Source organism: Salmo salar, chromosome ssa22 (genome assembly GCF_905237065.1).
Source record: "Salmo salar chromosome ssa22, Ssal_v3.1, whole genome shotgun sequence".
NCBI classification, from domain to species: domain Eukaryota; kingdom Metazoa; phylum Chordata; class Actinopteri; order Salmoniformes; family Salmonidae; genus Salmo; species Salmo salar.
The window spans coordinates 12,500,794-12,520,905 of NC_059463.1; the positions used below are offsets into that span (position 1 = coordinate 12,500,794).

The 20,112-nt window shown below is 44.3% G+C and overlaps 1 protein-coding gene across 3 annotated transcripts; it reads right to left on the bottom strand.

The window, feature by feature from the left end:
• Positions 1–1,538: 1,538 nt before the first annotated feature.
• Positions 1,539–19,485, bottom strand: prdm2b (PR domain containing 2, with ZNF domain b). Of its 3 annotated transcripts, XM_014166258.2 has the most exons (9): positions 19,319–19,483; positions 17,708–17,767; positions 17,456–17,576; positions 16,725–16,828; positions 15,223–15,375; positions 13,955–14,081; positions 11,493–11,606; positions 3,916–8,570; positions 1,539–3,697 (listed from the first exon to the last, which is right to left on the bottom strand). In XM_014166258.2, exons 3-9 carry the CDS (start codon positions 17,568–17,570, stop codon positions 3,680–3,682), a joined length of 5,286 nt encoding a protein of 1,761 aa, XP_014021733.1. In that variant the 5' UTR covers positions 17,571–17,576; positions 17,708–17,767; positions 19,319–19,483; the 3' UTR covers positions 1,539–3,679. The 3 variants fall into 3 exon arrangements, with proteins under 3 accessions (XP_014021733.1, XP_014021734.1, XP_014021735.1); XM_014166259.2 differs by lacking the exon at positions 11,493–11,606 and having other exon boundaries at positions 19,319–19,485; XM_014166260.2 differs by lacking the exons at positions 15,223–15,375; positions 16,725–16,828; positions 17,456–17,576; positions 17,708–17,767; positions 19,319–19,483 and adding an exon at positions 14,343–14,406.
• Positions 19,486–20,112: the final 627 nt, after the last annotated feature.

Consider the following 20,112-nt stretch of genomic DNA (forward strand, 5'->3'; position numbering starts at 1 on the left):
GGCTCTGAATACTTATGTAATTGTCAATATCAATTTACAAAAATGTCTAAAAACTTGTTCTTGCTTAGTCATTATGGGGTATTGTGTGTTGATTGATGAGGAAAAGAAACAATTGAATCAATTTTAGAATAAGGCTGTAACGTAACAAAACGTGGAATAAGTCAAGGGGTCTGAATACTTTCCGAGTGCACTCTATAATACAGTAGTATTTGGAAAGTATTCAGACCCCTTCACTTTTTCCACATTTTATTACATTACAGCCTTATTCACAAATTATTCATTTCTCATTAATTCCCCATAATGATAAAGCAAAAACTGTTTTTTAGACATTTTTGCAAATGTTTTAAAAATAATAAATACCTTATTTACATAAGTATTCAGACCCTTTGCTATGAGACTCAAAATTGAGCTCAGGTGCATCTTGTTTCCATTGATCATCCTTGAGATGTTCCTACAACTTGATTGGAGTCTACCTGTGGTAAATTCAATTGATTGGACATGATTTGGAAAAGGCACACACCTGTCTATGTAAAAGGTCCCACAGTTGACAGTCAGAGCAAAAACCAAGCCATGAGGTCGAATGGAATTGTCCGTAGAGCTCCGAGACAGGATTGTGTCGAGGCACAGATCTGGGGAAGAGTACCAAAAAAATGTCTGCAGGATTGAAGGTCCCCAAGAACACAGTGGTCTCCATCAGTCTTAAATGGAAGAAGTTTGTAACCACCAAGACTCTTCCTAGAGCTGGCCGCCCGGCCAAACTGAGCAATCGGGGGAGTAGGGCCTTGGTCAGGGAGGTGACCAAGAACCCGATGGTCACTCTGACAGAGCTCCAGAGTTCCTCTGTGGAGATGGGAGAACCTTCCAGAATGACAACCATCTCTGCGGCACTCCACCAATCAGGCCTTCATGGTAGTGGCCAGACGAAAGCCACTCCTCAGTAAAAGGCACATGACAGCCCGCTTGGAGTTTGACAAAAGTCACCTGAAGACACTCAAACCATGAAAAACATAATTCGCTGCCAAGCTTGTAGCGTCATACCCAAGACCACTCGAGGCTGTAATCGCTGCCAAAGGTGCTTCAACAAAGTAATGAGTAACGGGTCTGACTACTTATGTAAACATGACAAAGTTTGAATTTTGGGGGGAAATTAGCAAACATTTCTAAAAACCTGTTTTTTCTTTGTCATTATGGGGATATTGTGTGTAGATTGATAAGAAAAAGAAACATTTAATACATTTTGGAATAAGTGTAACGTAACAAAATGAGGAAAAAAGTCAAGGGGTGTGAATACTTTCTGAAGGCACTGTATAAGTAGTGTATCAGTGTTTCGGAAATAGATTACATTTCAGTCAGACGGTGCATAATTACTGTTGGAGATATCACCATGCCTCCAAAATAGGCCTAAATACTCACCACCATGTGACCAAGATTAGCAAATCTGCGCCTCACCTGGCTCAAAACCGATGCCCGAAATGACGATGACTAAACTTAAAAAGGACATAACCAAAACATAAATCATACATGGCAGCACACAGACGGCAAATTGAAAAAGGCTTTAATATATCAATTAGAACAATATGTTTTACATAATGAGGTCAACAGGGATATGTCTTTGTTCATTCATCCTCAAACATATATTAGAAGATTCTCCATTAATTTCACGCCGAAGAGAATTATCAGGAATACCGATGCAGGAAGGCAACGGAGATATCATAAATTAGCTTTATAATATATATATATATATGGTTCAATTACAGTTTTTTTCTCCAAACATGCTACAAGCACTTGAGTTATATCCCTCTCCTCTACCTCAGCTGTAAAAGGCAGATGGTCCAGAAGGAGCAACAGTGGGGTGAGCATTGTAAACAGGGACAGATGAGAATTCCTCTACATAGCACATCATGGGATTGATAGGGACTAATCATAATTAAAAAGTACAATACTTTGTCAAAGTATGTTATAACATGTAATAGGCCTACATATAGATGACATTGAAGAAGATACACTACCTCCCAGCCACCCTCGACTACAGAAATAACCAGCAATCAAATGACCTTACTGCGGCACGTTTGCAGCCGCAAGGAACATAAGAAGTGAAGTAGCTTTTCAAAGCCATCCTTATTACAGGAACAGTGGTTTCTGCGCTCCCCATCTATAGCCATGATTCCAATTCTCAAACCTTTTTGAAATATTTCCAAACATCATCCCGGTGGAACATTTTGTGTTGTTGCCAATCCTCCACACACGATCACCGCTGCCTCATATTTCAGATTAATGCATTTGATTACATCATACAGATGAAAATCAAGTCTGGGGAACTATTCAAAATTGCTCAATCTACAGGGAGTCTTAAACGAGGGCAATATTCCAATGACTATATTTCACTTGACTTTCTGAGGCAACCCAGTTTTCAGTCATATGTAATAGAGATCTCCACATTCCATTCTTCACATTTGAACCCAAATAATTCAAGGATTCATACCGATCAAATCAAAACAGTTTGGCAGATGTTTTTTTAAAGTGCTTTCAGACAAGACTACTTATAACTATGTATGACACATCAATAAAAATGTGGAGCCTCTGAGAAATCCACAATGTCAATAAACTAGATAAGTGGCAGTGTTTCTTCCCCCCCACACACATTTTCAATGAGGAGGGCATGTGTCATCTTCCCCCATCCCTTTCCCATGGAACTAACTGTCAGAGGTGTACGGCTGCATTGTTCTGGTTGTGGCGGGTTGCCCTGCTGGTACTCCTCTGATAAGCAACATAAGGAAAACATGCCGGAGCGAAAACAGACATCTCAACTTTGAGATCAAGGGGACAACGGTTGTCAGCCCACACATAAGGTGCAAGCCTACCCATACGCACATTTGAATGCATATACACACACACACACACACACACACACACACTTGGGACACGCCGTTTCTGACAACCCATTTCTCCAGTTGAAAACAGTTCCGTGTTATCTTGGCTTCCCGACGAAAATAGAAATCTGCCAATGAAGAGATATTCTACAATGTATTCTCAACGGAGCGTCGAGTGAAGTCAAATATACAAATTCATTTGCAAACCATTTGTATTAATGAAAGTAGGTGCAGGACTTAACATGGAGACACGCAGACAAGGTCTCTGTCTAGTTCAGCTGGATTCAGCACATGCATTAAGAGACAGATGTCGGGAGGATTCAACAACCACCGAACAATGGAAACATGAAAACGGAGCGAAAAGAAACACCAGACCAGTTTTGTGAACGGACATAAATGATTGCCATTTGCAATATCAGCTTTTAACTGTTACGGAACCCCAATATCAATGTTACGAGTCAAGTTACGACTTACAATATATATATATATATATATTGTATTTATTCATTGTCATTAATAGTCTGTTTAATCCTTTCTTTTTTTGTGTTTAAAATCTGCACCCTGTCCCAGGCTCATTTCACAGAGAGTGATGTAGAGAGCAGCGCCCCTCCCTCTGTTCAGCCAACACAGCATGTGATGTGAAGGGAGTAGAGCGCAGAGTTCATGTTGTCCTGTAACGGAATCAGCCCACCTCCAGATCCTCCTGTATGTCTGGCTTTCTGTCGGTCAGATACTTGGGAAGGCAGCACAGGGACATCCTCCTAGCCAGGGACTTGTTAATCCTCAGAATCCACATTTCTCTACCTGGCTCATTTCAGCAAGTACTCCTGGAAGACACGAGACGACAAGTATCAGATACAGTGATACGTCTTCCCTACCTTGAAGTGCAACACAGAACCTGATGAATAGAACCACGTTGTGTTGAAAGTGTTCTCTAAGACACAGATTACTGTCTGAAGGTTGATTTAAAAGTAACTTGGGATGAATTAATTAGGCAATACGTCTACATGGGCTGAGACTGGACACGGTTTGAAAGTAACATTACCTGGGTCTCTTCAGGCTCCTGGCTGGAGAGGTCCTCTGTTTTCACCTCCACAGGAGCTGCAGTGTTGGCCATCTGTAGGCTCCGGGTCACCGGCCCAACGGCTCTCTCCCTCGCTCTCAGAGAGAACCGCTCCCCTTCTTTCTTAGGCGGCACCTGAGACTGCTGCTGTAGGGGCGATTTCACCTCCGCTCCCTTCTTGGGTGGCACTTCCTTGCCCATGCGTTGCTTTGTCTGAGCTGCTGGCTGCGGTGCAGAGTCACTGGGACTCTCGGAGGGCAACGGGGTGGGGGGTAACGATTGAACTTTGCCTTTTTTACTTTTCTTGCTGAGAGAAACTGTGGCTGCTGGGAAAGAGGCTGGCCTCTTGGTGCACACCTGTGTGGCACCCATCTTTCCTTTACCCACCGGTGGTGGGGCCTCAGCCTCTGCAGGGCCAGGTGCAGAGTTGCGAGCCCGAGTTTTGCTAAGCGTTTTGGGAACCGGCTCAGCCGGCTCTGGCTGCTGGATCTCAGAGTCTGTGGTTCTCCGTCGAAGGCTCATGTTTTTGTCTACAGCTGGTGTTGCGGCTCCCTTTTTGGCCTTTTTAGAGACCGGCTTCATGGGACAGCTGCCTGCTATATGTTTACTGAGGCTGGCAGGGTAGGTGAACTCTCGGCTGCAGTGAGGGCATACGTGGACCTCCTGCTCTTGCGGCTCCTCTTTAACCTGGCTAGGGGCCTTGTTAACGGTAGCTGCAGGCTCATTCCTCTGAGCGATGGCCTTCTGAACCAGCTGGTTCTTCTTCTTACCGAGGGAACTCATCTTGGTTTTGCCAGGCGGTTCTTGGTTGAAGTTGAGCCTCTTGGGTTGGCCCATTCTGCGGAAGGCGTTGTGCCCTGCGATGGCAGCAGAGGCAGGCGACAGAGAGCCGTTCTGGGGCTTCACTATCTGTCTGAGAGGGATGGGGTTCTTCTTGGGAGTGTACCGCCTCTTATCACTGGCGTTGGCACAGGCTAGTATGTGCTTGTGCAGCTCGGGCATGTTGTCGAAACTCTTGCCGCATTTGGTGCAGCGGATGGCAGTGCTGAATGTCTGGGGGATGTTGTGGGTAGTGAAGTTGGTGGCCGAGGCCACCGAGCCTGCAGCGGTGCGGTTGTGGTAGGGGAAGGGGGGTGGCTTGAAACTGGGGTAGTGTTGATTAATGCCCAGGCGTACGTCCGGGCCTTTAGGCTTGCCTCCCTCAGAGGCCATGATCTTTATAGTAGTGTAGAGCTCTTCAGTTGGGTCCTCCAGTCCATCCTCTTCATGCTTCCCATTAGTATCAGGCTGCTCCTCCTTCTTCACATCAGAGACCCCCTGGGAGGAAGCAACTTCAGCAGAGGACTCAGGCCCCGTGGCTAAGGTTGAGGAGGGGTTACTCTCCTCTTTGGCCCTGGCTGGGTCTGTGTAGTTCTGTGGCCTGGGCTTGCCGTTCTCCACCGCTGTGTGAGTGCACGGCTGGCTGGGATGCAGGTCCTTCTGGTGCTGCTGGAGGTTGCAGAGGAAGGCGAACTCCTTGGAGCAGACGGAGCAGACAAAGACGCGTCCCACGCCGTGGAGGGCCATGCGGTGCTCCAGCAGAGCAGGGGCGTTCCCGAACAGCTGCACGCAGAACTCACACTTGTAGGGCCACTCAGCGGCGTGCTCTAGGATGTGCCGACTGAGCTCTTTGATGGAGCGGAAGGGGTCCTCACATACATTACACACAAAGCTCTTACTGAAGGGCTCTGGCGGCGATCCCTCTTCCTCCTCCTCCCCCGACAACGACGAGGGTTTGTCAGCAGCAGCAGGCAGAGGTGAAGACCCTGTGCCACTAGGAGAAAGGACTAAGTCAGCCAGCTGATCATTGTGCTGGGGCTCCCCTTTAATCCCAGTGCTAGAGAGCGATGGCGGGGAGACCGCTGGTGGAGCTGGGATATCTGATATGGCAGCAGGCGAGGTCGATGAGGCAGAGAGGAGGGATTCTGCTACGGATGATAATACAGGGAGTTCAGAGCATTGGGATTTCTCCGGTCCCTCAGTAATAATCGGTTCCAGGTCTTGATTAATTTGGACATCCAGCAAACTTTGGTTCCCACTCCTAGCAGGTTTCGATTGTGTTGAGGACAGACTCAGAGCGACAGCATCAGATACCAAGGAGGGCTCCGTAGAGGGGCTTGAAATAGCTTCCCTGGTAAGGGGATCTGGATTGGAGTCTATTGGCTTATTGATATGTTCCTCATTTCCATAACTGTTACTTACTGCAGCTAACATTGTCTCTGCTGTGGTAAAATTCAATACGCAAACTGGCTCGTCCTCACCGTGGTCGATAGATCTGGGGGACATTTTGTGGGAGAGGACAGGGAGAGAGCTGAGCGTAGGGCAGTCTGGTGAGGGCATGGTGGGTAGGACAGGGGGAGGTGGCGTTGGAGAGGTCAGGCTGGAGCCGCAAGGGGAGGAGGGGTTCATCGTGACGGGCGTTAGGGAGGGGGGAGAGGGATGGGCTGATTCAGAGGGCAGATTGGAAGAGGGACTGTGAGAAGCGGTGCCTGTACCACTGCCTGCAGTATACTGAGAATCTGGGCTTCCCAGGGGAGAAGAGCCTTCCTCTTCTGCTGGGTTTAAGCCAGCATACTCGTTCATCAACACCTTCTCTAGCATGCTGGTGTTGGGTTTCTTCTTCTTGGTGGGGGGCTGTGCCGGAGATGGACTTCCCTTAGACTCTGCTGTACTCTTCCGACTCATGCTTAAATCCAGGACTACCTCCCCGGGCGTCTTGTTGAAGCTGTCACTCCTCTTACTGATGCCGCTGGACAGATCCAAGGGCTGCTGATTACAAGAGTTCCCTCCGGTCCGAGAGGCAGACCAGCTGCACCCGTTCTTCCCGCTGGGACTCAGTGTGTCCCTCTCCTCCTTGTTGGACAGACTCCAGGCAGGGGACATGCCCAGGCTCTCCAGATTTGGCACCTTGAGGGTGTACGACGAGACCCCCGCCTCGTTCTTACAGCCGTTTTCTTTCAGCGCAGGGCTGAGCTGTGGAGATGAGGAAGGGGAAGCTGTTCTTCTCTTAAACCTGCTTGAGGCTGCAGGCAGAGATGTACCGGAGAGAGGGGGAGCTAATCTGTGCCTCTCTGCTATCAGGGCGATGGCAGGTTTCTGACTGTCTGTCTGAGTCTGAAGGAGCTGTTTGAGCTTAGGAGACAGATAGATCGTTTTCTCCTTTTGAAATGTTAATGAGTCTGAGGACTGAGGGAAGACACTTCCCACCAACAAGGCGGATGAGGAAGACGTGGAGGAGGAAGAGGAGGCGGAAGAGGACCCAGTTTCAGACTCCATTTTAAGACTTGGCATGAGCGGGGGTGTCGACGTTCTCCTTTTCGACATGGGCTGGCCGAGATTCGAGACCTGCCTCACAGCACATGTCCTGGTATCCACTTTGAGAGCCTGACTGATCTGATTGGGGCTGATGACCAATGCGTCGAGACCAAACAGTGCTGCAGAACTGGAGTCCACTTCGATCACCTCACAGCCGCTGACTGAACTAGTGGACAGGATCTTGCCGTCGATGTACAGGCTGAGATTCTCTGAGATGTTATTGGCTATGTCGACCATGTACTCCTCTCGGTCCCCCTCATCCTCAGTGTCTGCACTGGGCACGTAGACGAGGGGTGGGCTGACGCTAGGGGACTGTTCAGGCAGATGATGCAGCTGCTGCTGAGATGGGCTCTCCTGCAGCAGCATGCCTTTCCTGCGCACACCCTTGGGCAGTAAGTGGCGCTCGTGGATTCTGCGCTGGTGTCTGCGCATGTTGGTGTGAGTGCCGAACGCCTTATTACAGTACTTGCAAGGATGAAGCTCCTTTGTCTCGCCATTCTCATCCACGATAAACGGCCGGTCACTCGCAGCCGCAGGGTCCTTCCTCACAACCTCAAGGCTCCCCATAGGTCCTCCAGGGACAGGGGAGCCCCTGACAACATAGTGGCCAGAGACGGTGCCACAGTCTGGGCTGGAACCACCAGCCTGCCCCAGAGGAGTGAGTAAAGTAGCAGTCCCAGCCAGTGAGCCAGGCCTTTGGCCTTTGTTTTTTGGCCCGTTCTCATGCCTCCGCTCGTGCCGCCGACGCCCCACCTGCGAGCCGAAGGACTTGCCACAGTAACGGCATTTGAATGTGTGCGTTTGCTGGTTTGCGGTGGCATGGATGTGTGTGTGGCGCTCCAGGCCCTGTTTGGTGGAGAAATGGCGCTCGCAGTGCTGGCAGGGATGGGACTCCTCTCCGTGGGGGTCACCTTCCAGGTCAGGGTCGGGGTCAGGGTCTGCCTCTGGTTCAGGCCTTGATAGGGATGAGGCAGTCTCAGTGTCATGCTGAAGGCTCCCAGGCCCCTCCTCAACTGGGCTGCTATGGCTTAGTGGCAGATCAGGCTGCTCACTCCTCTCCTCTGGCTCAGCTTCAGTAGCAGACTGAGCACTCTGCTGTGTCAGCGACAGCGGCTGCTGCAGATCCCCTGGGTCTTCTTCATCATCCTCCTCCGCTTCCCCTCTTATTGCTGCTGAGATGAACTGGGCTTGAGAGAGGCCGTTCCTCCCCATGGGGGAGCTCTCCCGAGTCCCCTTGGAAGGCCCTGGTGATGGGGAGAGTCTCTCGTCTTCCTCATTTGGACCTACAACAACAGCAGAACAACAACAGTTAGTTACATCATTTCAAAAAATTAAATGCTGAGATTTTAAGAGAAGAATATTGCCGAAATGGTTGAAATACATGAATAACAGGATTTGACTAGCTTATACCTAGGGCTGTTGCGGTGACCGTATTACCGCCACTAACGACTGCAGTAAAATGCCACATGACCTTTGAGACACGGTAATCTCCTTATGCGCTCAGGTCATGCGTTGGTAGGACCCTAATGACCAGCAGGTCCTAATACCCTGGTACTCAGGGCTCTATTGTCCCTCTAACCCCTCTGACATCAATGCAAATAAAATAGAAAATCATATCAAACAGTGATCATCAAAACAGTATCATCCTCTTAAAACTCACCTCACTGTGATGATCAATGTGAAGAAAGAAGTTCAACAGCAGGTTGAAACAGTGTAAAACAGTTTCGTTGTGGATGTTGTTTCAAAGTCTAACAACAAAATGGACAACTCTTTAAGGTGGTTACTAATTCATAATACCCATACACATATGAGAGCTTATGCATGTCAGCCCAAGCCCCTCACCCCAAAAAACTGAATTAAAACGATGATTGTGCCGTCATACAATACATCGCCTACTGCATATTACATATGGCAGGAATAACATGAAACAAAACTGATTTAAGATGTCTTTGGTACACAATTGGTCTAGCAGTCTATACTCCAAAATGAAATGCATTCTGTTAATCACCTTTGAGTGTGGACTGTATTATTATGCATACTGGATGGACCGGTTGCCTTACGCTACGCTCCAAACGTTCTTTCCATGAGTCTGGGGGAGAACGTCTAGCCCTAGGCCAGGTACTCCCAAACTGGGGTACGCGCAATGCCATCGAGGGAACACAAAATACTTTACTTTTCTTCACATTTTCAAACAGTCCATTTATATTTTCCAACGGGGCTATACCTTTGGGTGAGTTCCCCCTCCCGAGTCTGAGTAGCCTCGTTTCACTGCCAAAAATACAATTAAACCATCTAGTGTTCAACGAAATAACAAAGTCAAATACAGGTAGCCTAGTCAAATAATGAACATCAAATCACATTAACCGTTACTCTCTCGCGGGAATTCCACTAACGGTCCGTATGTAGCCAAATGTAGCTGCTGCTCATGTTGGTATCTGTACTGATGGAGCAAAAGTCATGACAGGGAGACATAGGGGAGTGGTAACACGCGTAGAAGCAGTTGCTCCCGACGCTACTTGGATACACTGCAGCATCCACCAAGAGGCTCTTGCTGCCAAAGGAATGCCGGACAGCTTGAAAGACGTTTTGGACTCTACAGTGAAAATCATTAACTTTGTTAAAGCAAGGCCCCTGAACTCTGTGTATTTTCTGCATTATGCAATGATATGGGCAGCGACCATGTAACGCTTTTACAACATTCAGAAGTGCGCTGGTTATCAAGGGGCAAAGTATTGACACGTTTTTTTAAATTGAGAAACGAGCTTAAAGTTCTTTACTGACCATCATTTCAACTTGTCTGACCACTTGCATGATGACGAGTTTCTCACACGACTGGCCTATCTGGGTGATGTTTTTTCTCTGCTGAATGATGTGAATCTAGGATTACAGGGTCTCCGCAACTATATTCAATGTGCGGGACAAAATTGAGGAGTTGGAGCTCTTCTCTGCCTTCATTAACAAGGACAACACACAGGTCTATCCATCATTGTATGATTTTGTGTGTGCAAATGATCTCAAGCTTATGGACAATGTCAAACGTGATATAGCGAAGCACCTGTGTGAGCTGGTACTTTCCCGAAACAAACAACTGGATTCGTTATCCCTTTAAATTTAAATCAGAAGCAACTGACAGATTTCTGGATTGGGCTGCGCTCAGAGTATCCTGCCTTGGCAAATCGCGCTGTTAAGACACTGATGCCCTTTGCAACCACGTACCTAAGTGAGAGTGGATTCTCAGCCCTCAATAGCATGAAAACTAAATACAGGCACAGACTGTGTGGAAAATAATTTCCTGAATAAAATAATGGCATGGGACTTACAAGCATATCTTTTCAGCTAAATGAACAAGCCTACAGCCTATGGTATGGAGCACAGCCAGATAACATAGTTGGCCAATTCATATTCTGTTATTCTAAAATAAATGTTATTCATATCATAATGTTTCTTTAGGCCTAAAATAAACAATGGATTTATTGTGATGGTGTATATTAATTTTTATTATATATTTGTTTTACCCTTTTTCTCCCCAATTTCATGGTATCCAATTGGTAGTTAGTCTTGTATCATCGCTGCAACTCCCATACGGACTCGTGAGAGGCAAAGGTCGAGAGCCGTGCGTCCTCCGAAACGCAACCCAACCAAGCCGCTCTGCTTCTTGACACAATGCCCACTTAACCCAGAAGCCAGCCGCTCCAATGTGTCAGAGGAAACACCGTGCACCTGGCGACCGTGTCAGCCTGCACTGCACCCGGTCCACCACAGGAGTCCAGGTGCGCGATGGAACAAGGACATCCCTGCCGGCCAAACCCTCCCCCTAATCCAGACGACGCTGGGCCAATTGTGCGCCGACCCATGGGTCTCCCGGTCGCAGCCGGCTGCGACAGAGCCTGGACTCGAACCCAGAATCTCTAGTGGCACCGCTAGCACTGCGATGCGGTGTCTTAGTCTCCCTAGTGGCGCGGTGGTCTATCAACTTTTTGCATGTACATGTTCCAAAGGCGCACATCAGCGGCTTGAACGCAGCTGGGATGCGTGGAGGCCTGGAGATGCTAAACTTGTTTATGTTAATTAAATACCGTGAGACCGGCAGTCTTTTGCATGACAATAATTGGCTAACAAAATGTCAAGACCGCCATAGCCCTACTAACACCTCAACTGACTCCCCAAATTACACAAATATCCATAATAATGGGAGAACTACTAACCTTCCTCTGTGTCCCACATCTCTCTGACAATAGGTTTGGTTACGCCTGTTTGCTTGGGCCCACGGAATGCACCCAAACCAGCCTGTCTGGCTCCCTCCAACAGCTTTCTTCTGGCTAAGGGGGAAAGCACACATCAACCAACAAACATTAGCTAAACATAAATAAACCATTTCACACCAAAGCAATACTGGTAAGTTGTGGAATTTCATTATTTCAAAATGTTACATTGGACTACTTCTACATAAGTAAGTCCACTATTAGAAAAGGAGATTTTCAGATGAGTAAACATCTAGCGGGGGAAGTGTACTAATTCCCTTTCACACCTCAACTCACAACTGTGCTATGTATTGGTTGGCACTTAAAACTACATGGAATTACAAACTCATAACATTAAAATGTGGCTAACAGAAAGCAAAGCAAGATATGACTGCTGAACAAGTTCTGAAAAATCTAGGTCAAGTACCACGTGTGCTTATGTAAAATTTTATTTCAATATTAACAATGTTTTTGTTTTTTTTACAAGCTGCTGTGGGTTAAAAAGTCCATTAAGAGTCCAATACATTAAAATAAAACTGCTGGCCAAAATCACTTTTAACAGCCTTGATGCCCTCATTCCGAATATTTCAAGAATAAAACACTTTTCTTGGCTACATAATGAACACACAAATGTGAAGTGAATTATGGAATGGCTCATCATTGTGGTATTTATGGCCCCAGGCAGGAGACCATTTTAAGTTTTAATCTCAGCCTGCCTCAAGAGACTGGGCTAGCACCCAGTCATCACTGGAGTTGCTGTGACAAGAAGGTAATCTGGCATGGTCTACAAAGCCTGATTCATGCCACAGAAAGACACGCTACAGCTCAGTCATCTGACAAGCATGGTCAAATACATTCTGCAAAATATAAAACAGTGCCTCTCAAATGGGTTTCAAGTCAGAAAATGTAGCAAGTTTGAGTGCTTGGAAACAAGTATTGCAATGTTGCTAGCATTGAGGCTCTCTACCTGAAGTACCCACTTAGTGTTGTGCATTTGATACAGATTTGCTAATATCATTTAGCATTGAGGGATTGCAGATGAATGACAAGCAGGCTCAATATTACACAACTCAGAATGTTGAGACGTCTAACATCTCACTGAGTCAATAAATCATACTGCAAATTCAAAAACAGACAAGGGTTGCATGCATAGGCCTACACCGCATATAGACTTTCAGTAGCGACTGTGGATATACCACCAGCACTAACATTTTCCTTCATATTGAAAAATAAACACTAGGCCAATTACATGGAGAAAGAATTCTCAAATGCTATGGATTGCATTCTAGCAGCTAGCCTAAATCAAAAGATAATTATGGAAAATGCAACTCAATCTGAAGGTTTAGTATTGTGGAGAAAGGAAGGGTGGGACTTCAGAGCTTGTGCAACTGCATTCATCCAGGGCCTAGTCTGCACTACCTCAACTTTGCATTGGTTTTGGCTGAATAGCTAGCTACCCTCCCTAGGCCAAATGAAAATAGAGCTCACACTTACCTGGGGGAATTAACAAAATATCTAACCGTTCAGCTAAGTAGTCTTGGTTTCATCGAAAAACTAAAACAAAGTCTTTATTTTCAGGGCAGGCATATATTCCTTGCGATGGTACAGACAAAATTGATAACTTATCCAGCTAGCTAACAGTGGGTAGCTGGCTAGATGTAGCTTACGTTAAGGGTTTACAACACATGTATGACACATACCTTAAGTTATCTACCCTAGCTACTTTTTCCCCATTATCACAACGGCCCTGTTTTGATCAGTTAGCCATTTGCTGAACACAAAGCCAGCGCTTGCCATCTTCCCTGCACGGGTTGTCTGGCACGTCCGGGCTTGATTTAGCCTGCTAGCTACCTGAACTGGATTGACAGGTCCGATCGAAACAAACAGATCAGACTATGAAATGTATAACCTGCAAGCCTTGTAACAGAACTAACTAGCTGGGTACCTTTTAAATATAGGTAAGTATCTAATGTAATCAACCGATCAGATAACGTGGCTCGCAACTGAGTTGTAAATCTGGAAAGGACGCGTCATATAAAACGACATGATGAGTTAGCTAGCTAACTTATTATTCTGATTTATTTAGCTGACTAGCTAATGTTGACAGTGACGTACTGTCTGTGTTGTTACATAATAGCTACCAACTTAGCTGCAATCACACTCTTTTATATGAATTAACAGTAATATAAAAGTAGCTAACTTTTTGAGATTGAAAGTTTGGAAGGAAAAATGGACTGCATCAAAACCTCGCTACAGTTAGCTAAGCTAGCTAGCATGCTATCAAGAATTCAACTTTGAAATGGCATAAATACCATTTTCTTCGACCGCTGCTACCCACTGCGAACTACCGTATCGAATAGGTGGGTGAATAATATCCTGCAAAATGTATGACAGGATTTGTTTTATTGTAGGGGTGTACGCCTTACCTCGCTTTGCCCTGGGTGAATTTTTCTTGCTCAGACTGCTGCCTCTTTCTTCCTCTAATGCAGCTGTTATCTCAGGGTTGTCTTCCCCATTGTACCACACCAGCAGCTCATCCCCTGGCCCAATTGGCTGTTACAAGGAAAGAGGAGAGTGGGAACCAATCAGAGACACGTTTGCTAAAAGACAGGACGAAATATTTGGGCCCCTGTCGTGTCTGTCAAGTCAGAGTCCAACAACAGGAATGATAGGTCTTGACATTTTGGTAGCTATGGTAGTTGGGTGGCAAACGGTATTTTAAAATGTCATTCCTTTTATGTTCATTATTTATTAGTCTACCAGAGACAACATAATCATTTAAAATGTGCTTGAATTATAGAAAGAGGTACTTACAATGGTAAACATAGCAAAGACCAAAAGGTTGTAATTCTCTCATTTGGCTTTAAAGCAGCAATCAGCTGATGAAACACTAACAAAGCTTTTCCCCGCCCCTGTTTTCAGTAAAAAAAAACTGAGGGTTGGGGCAGGACAAATGTAACCACTCTCAAATTCATAGACAGAGCTATGGATGCAAGGACTAACCATCCATCACAACAATGATCGTTTTGACCATGTTTTGAGGCTATATAGTGTTTGTTGACATTTACTTTCTTCACAAACATTGGATCACAACAAGCTTCCATTTTAGATTCGGATGGGTTACGACAGCTAAACTAAGCTAATGGGGCATTTATAAGTTGTGTACCTATTGATTCTTTAAGAACATATCAGTAATTTATTAGTCCAAAAATGGATGTAGCAACTGATTGCCCCTTTAATAAGAATGTAAATAGCCAATACTCTAGATTCACATTAGAGCTGGGACGATAAACCGAAAATCATCGAATCTGACCACAGAGATCACTTATCGCAGGCATTTTGCTGATATCGTTCATTACAATAAGTAGCCCATGCTAGAGAAATGTTAAGTTTGAAATGAAATAAGTTTGCTTATATGGGTGATAGTTAATGGGACAATTGATGGTTACAAGCATCTAACTAGTAGTAGTATAAATGAAAAAAATGTTAAACTATGGTGCACATTAATTATTATAAACATATTCTATTCATCGTTATTGCATCAATTCAAGTAATTTATCACAATATGGATTTTTTGTCCATATCGCCCAGCTCTAATTCACATACCTAAATAGCAAACCATCTCATCACTCTGCTTTAGTGATCACCTGAATGAGAATAACATTTTACCAGTGAGACTAAATGTCTAACTTACCCGTAACACTTTGTAGTAAATGGCTCGGTTTATCTCCATGGGGAAAAGGTTCTGTTCTTGAGTGGAGTTAGCCCAGTTTACATAGCGTAGCCAGTTCCCCTTCATGGGGTCTGTGGCATCCACACACATCCAGCCCCTGGCTGGAAAATACACCTACAGAGGACATCTTGGTTATCTAGCCAATATTCTTTAAAATGGATGTATGAAAATGGATAACAGCATATATAATAGGGAGGGTGTCCTGTGCCTGTAATGTGTACAACCTACAGTACCAGTCAAAAGTTTGGACACCTACTCATTCAAGGGTTTTTCTTTATTTTTACTATTTTCTACATTGTAGAATAATAGTAAAGACATCAAAACTATGAAATAACACATATGGAATCATGTAGTAACCAAAAAATGTTATATTAAAATATGTTTTATATTTGAGATTCTTCAAAGTAGCCACCCTTTGCCTTGATGACAGCTTTGCACAGTCTTGGCATTCTCTCAACCAGCTTCATGAGGAATGCTTTTCCAACAGTCTTGAAAGAGTTCCCACATGCTGAGCACTTGTTGGCTGCTTTTCCTTCACTCTGCGGTCCAACTCATCCCAAACCATCTGAATTGGGTTGAGGTCAGGTGATAGTGGAGGCCAGGTCATCTGATGCAGCACTCCATCACTCTCCTTCTTGGTCAAATAGCCCTAACACAGCCTGGATGTGTGTTTTGGGTCATTGTCCTGTTGAAAAACTGATGATTGTCCCACTAAGCACAAACCAGACGGGATGGAGTATCGCTGCAGAATGCTGTGGTAGCCATGCTGGTTAAGTGTGCCTTGAATTCTAAATAAATCACTGACAGAATCACCAGCAAAGCAACCCCACACCATCCACACCCTTCCTTTCCTGTGGTGGTCTTCATGAGATCCAGTTTCATCATAGCGCTTGATGGTTTTTGCGACTGCACTTGAAGAAACTTTCAAAGTTCTTGAAATTTTCCAGATTGACTGACCTTCATGTCTTAAAGTAATGATTGACTGTCATTTCTCTTTGCTTATTTGAGCTGTTCTTGCCATAATATGGACTTGGTCTTTTACCAAATAGGGCTATCTTCTGTATAACACCCCTACCTTGTCACAACACAACTGAGTGGCTCAAACGCATTAAGGAAAGAAATTCCACAAATTAACAAGACACACCTGTTAATTGAAAAGCATTCCTCCTCATGAAGCTGGTTGAGAGAATGCCAAGAGTGTGCAAAGCTGTCATCAAGGCAACGGGTGGCTACTTTGAAAAATATCAAATATATTTTGATTTGTTTAACGCTTTTTTGGTTACTACATGATTCCATAGGTGTTATTTCATAGTTTTGATGTCTTCACTATTATTCTACAATGCAGAAAATAGTACAAATAAAGACAAATCTTGGAATGAGTAGGTGTGTCCAAACTTTTGACTGGTACTGTGGATGTGTGTTAAGGTTGATCTGAGGCTATCGCTCTATCCTCTGCTGCTCACCTCCCACATGTAAACATTGCTGGACACCTGGGACCGCTTTTTCTTCTCTCCTACAAATGGGCCGAACCTCTTGCCTTTAGGAATCGGCCTAGAGGTCCAGACACCTGGGGAAAAGAGTGGAATGAAATTCAAAATTTCACCATGCAATATAGAGAATCTTTCAGTTTCTAAAAATGTGTTAAGATGCTATGATTCTCTGAGGCATGCCAGGACAGGCTGGAGATTGTTTTTTTGTATAATGTACTCTGCTTCCACTACCTGATCTAGTTCATCCTCTCCCTTGTGATCACTTGTTGTTACTGTATGATCATCAGTATCAGGAGCTCCACTCGTCCTAGGGCCCTGTGTTTTGATTGATCATTTAACCTGGATTTGAACCTTTATTTAAAAGCTTTTTCATCAAACTTTCCCCTTTTATTTTTATGTCAGATGGTCCAACACCATCCTCAGACAATTGCTTTCATTTTTGGTGTAATTCTAATTTCTGGAAAAGACTTAAAATGAAGGTTAAAATCCAGGTCATGTGACATGGTCAACCAAAACACAGGGCCCTAGACCACACCAGCGAACACCGCAGAATCAGAAACCACACAACCACTCACTGCTTATCGGAAGATACACTGCTGCTATTGGAATTTTATCACAAACAAACGATCATGGATCACTTATCTACGAAACTGATTAGTAATGTTACGTTAGAACAAACCCAAAGCAGCTAATTTTCAACTCACCAATACGACTTGGATCAACAGCAGAGGGGCTTAGTCTCAGGCCATCGGGCAAGCTCTTCCACACATGGTGTGGAATGTCAGCAAGCGTTTCCATTGTCCCCCCAGGAACAGCCATGGTCACCTAGAATATAACATATCCTCATGTCTCAAACAGACCAACACCCTGACCAAAACATTTTAAAAACTGTCACACCGGGAACACTAAAACTCATGTACAGAATGGGCATAAATGTATTGGCTTATTTAACCTACTCAGGTAAGACTCCACATGGACTCTGGGTCTGGCACTTCCGGCAGGCTGTGGGATGGGATCTAAAGGGGAGGCAGGACAGGAGACATGGTAGGATAATAGCATTGAGGCTGACTGCCAATGCCACATGTCGGCAGAGTCACTGTACTGATTATCAAGGGGATAGCTATCAATACTACTCAACTATAATTATGTGTGCATGACACTAAAATGTAAAGATGAACTGCCCCTGTATTAACAACAAAATGTTGCAGTATATGATCTACCAGTACCACACAGATCTGCATGTTTGTTGAATCAAGTTGTGTTCTTATTTCAACAAGCTCGAGGAGAAATATCCTTTTGTAAGAAGTTGTATTCGTTTCTCATGATGAATAACTTATTAGGAAAGGAGTGGGGATTGTAAGGCAAACTGTCCTAGCTGTCACTGGTTCCAAATAACACACTCTCCTTCATGTAGGCTATCAACCAGCTGTGACATGGTTTTCTTCATCGGTGACAAAGTCCTACACAAAGCAGATAACATGCTGGCCAATTGTTTGAAGCTTGCAGACATGCATATATTTGAGATTATAGGATGAATTCAGTGTAATAACTCATTTTTGTAATAGAGGTTAGTTTATATAGCCTGGAATAGTGATCAACTCAAATAAATGAATCCCATCTCAAAGATGCAAGATAATGTGCAGTCTTCAGTAGGCTATATATATAGGCTGCACCTCATGTAGAATATAGGGTAGGCTATAAGGAATTCATTTTAAAAACAGATTCCACTGATGATAATTTTAATGAAAAGAGACTGTGGCCTATTGCCCATCAGATAAACGATTATTTATCCAGAACATTCCTAGGCTGTTCACAAATCAATTAGGGCCTCAAGAAATATAAAGACGACCAATTTAAGGGCTGGTGGTTAAAAAACGCATATAGGCCTGTACTGTTATCTATATTTTTATCATCGAATACATTTAGACTTAGTTTGTATTGAAAGGTTTGAATTAAGAGATCAAACTACCAGTACCATTTGATAAAATAATGGATATACGGGAAGTTTCTGAATTCTTAGTTCATAAATAAAATAAATCATTATATGCCATAGCCTGAAGTACAATGAGGCATGCTTCATTTTTTATTTTATAAAGGCTATTTGCAATTGGAAACAATAAAGGTCTGCTGATAAAAATATAGCCTTTTAATTTAACCGTATATATTGCTTTGGCCTACTTATATGCTAGAATGGCCCAGTAAAGCCTAGATTTACCGCTAAATCTTAACAAAAGGGATTTATTTATTTTTTAAATGCCTCCATCATGTGCTTGGAGTTGTATTCCGAGATTAGATATCAAGCAAGTATTCCATTGTTACAAACAAATAGATACAGAGGATATCACATTTTTCTTTCAGATTGTGTAATGCGCTTGACCGAAAATTTGCGCGAGATGTAGTGCATCCTGATCAAATAATATGACAAAAAAATGCTTTGTATTGCATCGACCACTCGCAGGGTAGGCTATTCCAAGCCGATGCAACCATCGACGAGGCGTTTCTGGTTTTCCAATGTAGGCCTATGTGTCGTCTACAGGTTTGATTGGGATACATATTTGTGGACTTACCGGTTTTATTTTGATCAGCACTGTGATTTTTGTCTACCTGCTTTCAATCTGCTGAAAATGGCGGATGGAGGCTTGAATCGAAATGTTATCCAATAACTATTCGTTCGGTTCGTAGTTGGGAGAGGCAGGCAAGCGCCTCGTGCAACCATCGAGGGGCAACGTTCAATTCGGCCCTTAAAAGATTTTTGTTCAATGACTGTGGAAAATGGACAACAGACATCGCTTGAATTTTTTTATTAAATATGAATAATTGTTTTAAAAAATGTACGCCCCCAAGTCACTAAGTAACCTAACCTCAAGTGCCGAATTGTTTGCCGATGGTCTTTGCATAATAATGCCTCACATCATTATTCAAGGGCATATCTAATGGAATTTAGGGGTCAAGTGCCTTGCTCAAGGGCACAGTGGCATAATATGGCACCTAGGATACTGATGCCGGCTCACTCCCCAAGAGATTTTCCCTTCGGACTATGAATGGACGTACTCTTAAATACACCATCACATTGATTTAATCGCATGGTATCTTATCCAGTTTATTTTTACTTTAAAAATAATGAAATGCAGTACATATGAAACTAGCTACTGCTTCAGGGAAAACATTTGTTGTCAAAGTTATGTTTCAAACATGTTAGTGGCCACCAGAGGAGGCTGTGTTCCCATGTAATGTAGGTGATGACAGCCTAAACTCCCTTTCCATCTACCAACAGTAGAGCAGCACACTGTCATTGCAATAAATATTTACAAAGTCACAAGCCTATCAAGAGTATTCAGTTCATAATCCATGGTGAATTGTC